The 6,962-nt window shown below is 34.8% G+C and overlaps 1 protein-coding gene across 1 annotated transcript; it reads right to left on the bottom strand.

Annotated features, from left to right (window-relative positions):
• Positions 1–252: 252 nt before the first annotated feature.
• On the bottom strand, positions 253–1,128 carry LOC141485950 (uncharacterized). The gene is made up of 2 exons (XM_074183678.1): positions 977–1,128; positions 253–918 (listed from the first exon to the last, which is right to left on the bottom strand). The coding sequence occupies exon 2, from the start codon at positions 910–912 to the stop codon at positions 271–273; it is 642 nt and encodes a 213-aa protein (XP_074039779.1). The 5' UTR covers positions 913–918; positions 977–1,128; the 3' UTR covers positions 253–270.
• Between the last annotated feature and the right edge of the window lie 5,834 nt (positions 1,129–6,962).

The raw sequence follows: 6,962 nt of genomic DNA on the forward strand, positions 1-6,962 counted from the left end.
AATTTTGAGAATATCAGCCTTCAGAAATCTCTTACATGTTTTCGAAGCCAGCTTCCCGACTATACAAGAAACCAAATCACAACAAACAGACACAACACATAAAAGGATGAAATAATGGATTTTATTTCTGACCGGGATATTATAAGCTTATATCGTCATAGTTACGCTATCAATAAAGAGGCTCATAACTCCCTTGGGACATTATAGATTTTATAATTCCCTCTATCTTTCACAAGTAAAAATAAATAGAAATGAAAACTGAACCATATTTTATTTATTCACGTCATTACAAATAATAAATGTACAATTTTTAAATGTTCCCTGAAAATTACTTCCGCCACTGGAAACAATTTCTTCTTTTGTATGGCTGGAGCTTCTGTTCACTACAGTCGAGGTACCTGCCTCTTCTGATGACAAAGTAGACAACAAACGCGCCGTTTTATTTCTCAATTCGATGCTATCCTCCAAATACCCCTCCGCCACCGTGGAACTTTTCCAACCTCCGTGTCTTTTTAAGTTAGTCATAGTTGCTCCTGCATTGGCTAGAGCAGTAGCAGAAGTGCGACGAAGGCAATGTCCCGTATAGGAAGATGAGTTTGGCAATCCTAAATACATTGCGATTTTGCTGGGGATTTTCCCAAACATGTTTTTTCCAATTGGCTGAGATGTACATTTATTTTGTCGGAAGCTCAAAAAAAATCGTTCAATACCTTTAGGACGCAAAGACATATAAAGTCTTAATAAAGGCAAAGCGGAGAACTCTTTTTCATCCACAACTGTAAATTTCTTCGATACACCAGTTTTACTTTCCGGTACGTTCACTACCATAACGGAATCCCGGTCCTCTATATCCGATATCTTCATATTCAAAAGTTCCTGACTTCTGCATCCTCCAAAATAACCCATAATCATAACAACCTATAACAAAAAAAAATGAAATAAATACACACAAAAAGGAAAATAAGAAAAAAATTACCTTATGCAATAAATGAATATCATTAGGAGCGTCCTTTAGGAATCTGATAACATCTTTAGGAGATAAAACAGCAGACTTTTTCGGCTTATAACTCTTACTCTTCCGTTTCAAAAAAGCCTGTAGTTCTTTGAACTTGGTGATATCTCGTTTCTCATGTAGTCACCATCGATTTTAGCATTGACCATTTAGTCCATAAAGAATTCGGACTATACGTTTCTGACTGAAACGAATAAACACAATTACTACCAAATCTACCGAAAAACATAGAAAATAACTTACCAGTTCTTGAAAATATGCCAGAAATACAGTTTCAGTGACATCTTTTGGCATAACATTTTTCCGTGTCAGCCAGTCCAGATATATCTTGTATTCTTTTTGGTATACGGCTTCACTTTTCGATGGAATTAATGATTCTCTTGCTTGTTCAGTTTTTTCGAAATATCCTCCATTATATTTGGGGTAGAAAACACGTTTTCACCGCAAACACAGCTTGATAACAAAGTTCTGTTTATAAACAAGTAACATAGCAACAACCTAGCAACAAGAAAACTCTACTATAATCAACGGTCCTGATTCAAATATACCGGGAAGGTAATGAATTGGTACATTTTTCCGTTTCAAAAATGAACAAAATTTTATTGAAATCGGTCAGAAATAAAATTATCTATGTACCACGGGAATTAATGAGCCTTAATAACCTCAGGCAATTGCTGTCCCTCGGGCCAGAGGCCCTCGGGACGCAAACTTTGCCATCGGTAATTAAGGCCCTTCTAATTCCCTTGATACATAAATAACTATTATTCGTACTGATTACATGAACTCAGGAGAAAAATCCGCTATTGAAGAGCACTGCAAAGAGTATGCTGACAAACTGACATTCACCTCAAATGTCAAACACATAATTATAAAAAACGACGATATTCCCGTACATACAAAGAAGATACTCTAGCTTGTGTTACTTGGTCTACAATGGGATCTTGCACGTTGATTTCCAAAATGTGGCATTTCTACGAGACTTTTTCGTCAAAAAGGTGAAGTGTGCAGTTATCCAGTGGCGCGAACTTCTCCAGGTGGGTATATGTGTTCACTAGGAACAGGTAATCTTCTTTTTAGAACTGAATATCTTTCTTGTTCGGTGCCACATATGTAGATTGTCAAATTTTCTCTGTAAAATGCTAATAAGATATTCAGTTCTGAGCAGTATATTCTCAGATAATCCGTGATAAAATCTTGGGTTGGTTACGTTAACTTTGGAAATACTTTTTTCGATTGATTCAAAAATTTTATTCGAATTTTTTTATCTAGTCCATAATTATTTCAAGGTCCAAATAGTGTAGAGAAGTATATTTGGTGTATGAGAGACTAGCGTTTCCTATTTGGGAGGATAACGTTACGTTTGCTCTTTGACTATTTTCGTTCATATTTTTACTTACTTCATCGTGGTTTTGGATATAGTGCGATATAATTACATTTTCGTTCATATCGAAAAGTTAGAGTCGTCAATATGTCCTCTGATGATTTCCAACGAAGTGAATTTAGTTACACTATGTATAGAGTTATTATATAGCTCAATATAACGTGTTTTACCAATTGATCCAGTGTAAGATTTTTTTTTTCGAGTTAAAAAAAGAGGCCTTCTACCTTTCATATTTTCATAAATTTGCATGGTATATATGCACGAAATCATAATATTCGGTATCGGCCTCTAAGAACATATTCAAAATTTGAATATGTTGAAGAAGTAGAATCTCTAGAATATATAGTCACAAAAGAAGAGATACAATCGAATCCTATCAAAATTGAAAAGATAAACAATTTTCCCATAGCTCGAACCCAAAATGAAATTGCATCTTTTTTTGGCCTTATCGGATACATCAGAAATATATTGAAGGTTTCGCTGAAATTACCAAACCCATAACCTTGTTTCTAAAAAAGGACAACAAAGTCGAACATACCAAAGAATTCATAGAATTATTTGAATCATGTAAAAATATTTCAACTTCACAACCTGTATTGGCTCACCCATACTTCGAAAAAGATTTCAAAGAAACGGAACTGCTCGCGATAAATATTTTCGACTGAACCTCTCTGCTAGGAAATTTCTGATTTATACAGATCACAAACCTCTACAATGGTTTTTTCTCAAAGGAGCCAAAATCCAAACTTGTCAGGTAGCGCCTCAAATTGGAAGAGTTTGATTATGTCATAAAATATGAATGTGATAAAAATAATCAAGTAGCAGAAACCATATGACATTGATGAAGCAATAGAAAAAGAACTAGTTAACTTGAACAATATTGCGAATTTAGACAACGAGAGTATTACTGATTTCTTAGAAAATCAATCAATCTCAGATATTCCACCATCGATAGCTGAAAAACCAGATTTTAATATTATTTCCAACATATTAGTAAAAACCGGCGACCAAAGTCAATCCCGAAGCAGAGGTGAACTTAAAAACGGTACATACTTCTGCCGAAAATCCTATATTGACAATGCCAATAGTAGACCAATCTACAAATAATTATAAAAATTATCTAGTTGTGACAGTTGGAACACAAACAAAACCAAAGTTCAACGGGAAGGATAAATGAAAAAAAAACATGTCAAATGTTCTCTTTCTCAAAAATTCGCCAAAATATTATTTAATTCTGAAAAAGCCTTCAGTGTATGGGAGAATACTTCCAATTTTAATTCGAGTATGTTCGTTTCATTTCTATCAAGAAACCTGATATAACTAAATCTCTGGTACAAAGAAGGCATCCATTCCACCGAGACTGCATGGATAATGGAGTGTGCCAATCTGAATTCGATGGCCTCGGGATAATTTCAGCTCATGCTCACTCAGAATAAGGATTGTAGAGAAATTCATTCAGACAAAGACGAATCGTGGGATCTTGATGGAATCGTAGGTACGAAATTCCTCATAACCTCCACTCCACCTTATATAACTTCGTTTTTGAGGAAAAAAAAGGCTATTGCATATCATGAACATGTAAAAAAAATATTTATATTATAACAGAAAAAACATATCGCTTTTTTGTCGCCAACTTGATACTTACTTTTTCAGTCCTTCAATTCCAAGTGAGTAATTGAATTTGACCCATTTGGATCAGGGGCGTTTTGGAAGGCAACTAATTCAAAATAAGTATCGCCACTGGTTTCAATAGAATATTCGTGTGCTCTTTATAGTGAAGAATTGCCAAGTACAATCACATATCTATTTAGCTGCTTTAGAGACCAGAAGACAATGAAATTGAGAGTTATTAATCAGCAGTGATACCATCACGAATGATTTCACTAACATACATTTTATTTATGAATTAGCAAATGGAAATGTGAAAGGAGTGCGTAGAATTTACCAGGAGAGATATGTCAACAGACTAATTCCATGTGCTGAAATCTTCAAAACGCTTTATGTAAGATTATATGAAACTGAAAGTTCAATATAGATGTAGGTGGTGGAAGACCAGAAACTGTAACAACGCCTGAGCTAGAACAAGGTATAACTAATACGATAGATGACGATCTCTCAAATGATACCAATAAGATTGCACTGCAACTGAAGTAGGTCCACAAACCATTTTTAAAGTTATAAAAATAAACTTCCTGTAGCTATATCACATACAGTATGTTCATACTCTACTGTTTCTGGATTTTCACCAAAGATTTATGTTTTGCAGATGATTGATTCATGCAATGACATACAATAACAATTTTCTAGGTCAAATGACACCTTTCATAATAAACACCATTACCGTAACTATGGATTCCACAACCCTTTATCAACAATGGTAAGGAATGCAAATAAAGTAGATTTGAACTACTTCGCCATACCCTAAAAAATATAAAAGATAAAGACAAACACTTGGCCTTATGATGCTGTTCGAATGAGTGATCTCCTTATTCTCTTAAGTATGTATGTGTGTATTTATGCATTTATCTATTTATATGTATATATATTTTATTTTTATTCTTTTTATTTTAATATTTTATAAGACCACAATTTGAAATAAATGTAAATAGCTTTTCTCTGTAGTGAAATTATGTTTTGTAAGTATACATATTCAGGACCGCAAATTTTATATTAACTTTTACAATGCTGTAATAGACATTCCGTAAATGAATAAATAAATAAATAAATTATAAATACTTCGGGCACATTTGAACATGACAGACAATCAATAACAAAAGTGCAGTCGTGTGTTTTATCATCCACTTCAAAGTAAAAAATCGTTATTTTTTTGTTTAAGGTTTATATTGGTTGATAAGGTTGATAGTTTTCAGATTGAGTTGAAGAGAGTTTTTTTCGAAAATTCACTGATACGTCATTAGATATGATGATTTCAATCTTTTTATTTTATTTCATAAATACCATTTTCTTTCAATTTGAACGCCCTGTCTCACAGAAACTATGGACATGTGTTCATAATAACATCTTTCCTTAAAACGTGCAACGTTCACTCTATCTCGTGGTTCGTCAGGGTGGGCCAGCACATTGATAAAAATGAAACACTTGAATCTTGAGATTTCTATTGAAATATAAATGTAATCCATACACCACAAATACGACTTAATCAAAATGATTAACTTCACAATAATACAACAAATCTTTACTATCAACAAACACAGCAATCACAGTCGCCGATTAGCGAACCACTGCCACTTTGTCTTCCTAGCATCGATCTCCTTCGACCGAGCAGGGTTGCCACTTGCCAATTATGTCCGAACTCCGCATGGATTTCCGGGCGCACTACACTACCCCCCTATTTAATTTGAACTTGAAAAAGAGATAATTAAATATACATATCAATAAACTACTTCTAACAATTTTTTTTTATATATATATAAATATATATTATAACATCTTATAGTACCTATATTGCAGTTGCATCACGGTATACCCGAAGATTTACAATATTTTGTATACCATGACCATTACCTTCTTTATCCGATATCTCATATGAGTTCGGAGCTACTACCTTTGAAACATAGTAAGGACCCTCGAAAAGTGCAAAGAATTTGCGAATTTTCTTTTCCTCTAAAGATGATAAGGCATGCGTTTTAACTAACACGGCATCGCCAGGTTTCAAAAGGACAACTTTAGTAGTCTTAAGATGTTTTTCTTGTCTCTTTCGAGCTTTAGACTTTATTCTTGCTGCGGCTAGTGTCCATATTTGCTCCAGAGGCGGAGACACTCGTTTTTCATCCAAGGGGAAAGACAGAATTTTACAAATATTGTTGGGTTCGACGCGTCCGAACTGCAAGTAATTGGGGGTGTACCCCGTAGAATCATGAATCACATTATTGATACAATGTTCTACATCTGGGAGAACATATGCCCACTTTGTATGTTTTTGTGAACAGAATGCCCTCAACAGCCTACCCACTTCTCGATTCACACGCTCCGTCAAATTTCCTTGTGGAAAATAAACGCTAGTATGTTTAACCGCAACACCATTCTCTGTAAGAAATGACGTCCATATATGGGATCGAAACTGAGATCCATTATCCGTTAAAATACTCTTAGGTATCTGAACCTTTACAAAATAATGATCCTTCAATTTTTTTAATATAGTTTCTGCGGTCGCCCGTCTTAGAGAGTATAAGACGCTATACTTTGAAAACGCGTCCACTACCACTAACAGTTGGGTGACCCCTGCTCGAGATGACGGTAACGGTCCTATCAGATCGAGACAGACAAGATCACCTGGTGTTTCCACTACAACCGAGTGCATGGCACCTCGAGATGTTGGTCCTAACTTCGTCTTCTGACACAGATCGCAAGACCCCACTATTTTCCGTATTTGGCGTTTCATTTTCGGCCAGTAAAATTTTTCTCTCATCCATTGATATGTTTTATTGATACCAAAATGGCCACTGTCTGCATGCTGCTGTATAACTAAATCTTTGATTTGGGAAGCTGGGACGCATAATTTGTATCCCGGATTAGAAGAATCCCCGCGTTTAAAAAGAACAGCTTTAT

This window comes from Leptinotarsa decemlineata, unplaced genomic scaffold (genome assembly GCF_025532065.1).
Source record: "Leptinotarsa decemlineata unplaced genomic scaffold, Ldec_3_MD MMD2_tig00026340_RagTag_RagTag, whole genome shotgun sequence".
NCBI lineage: Eukaryota > Metazoa > Arthropoda > Insecta > Coleoptera > Chrysomelidae > Leptinotarsa > Leptinotarsa decemlineata.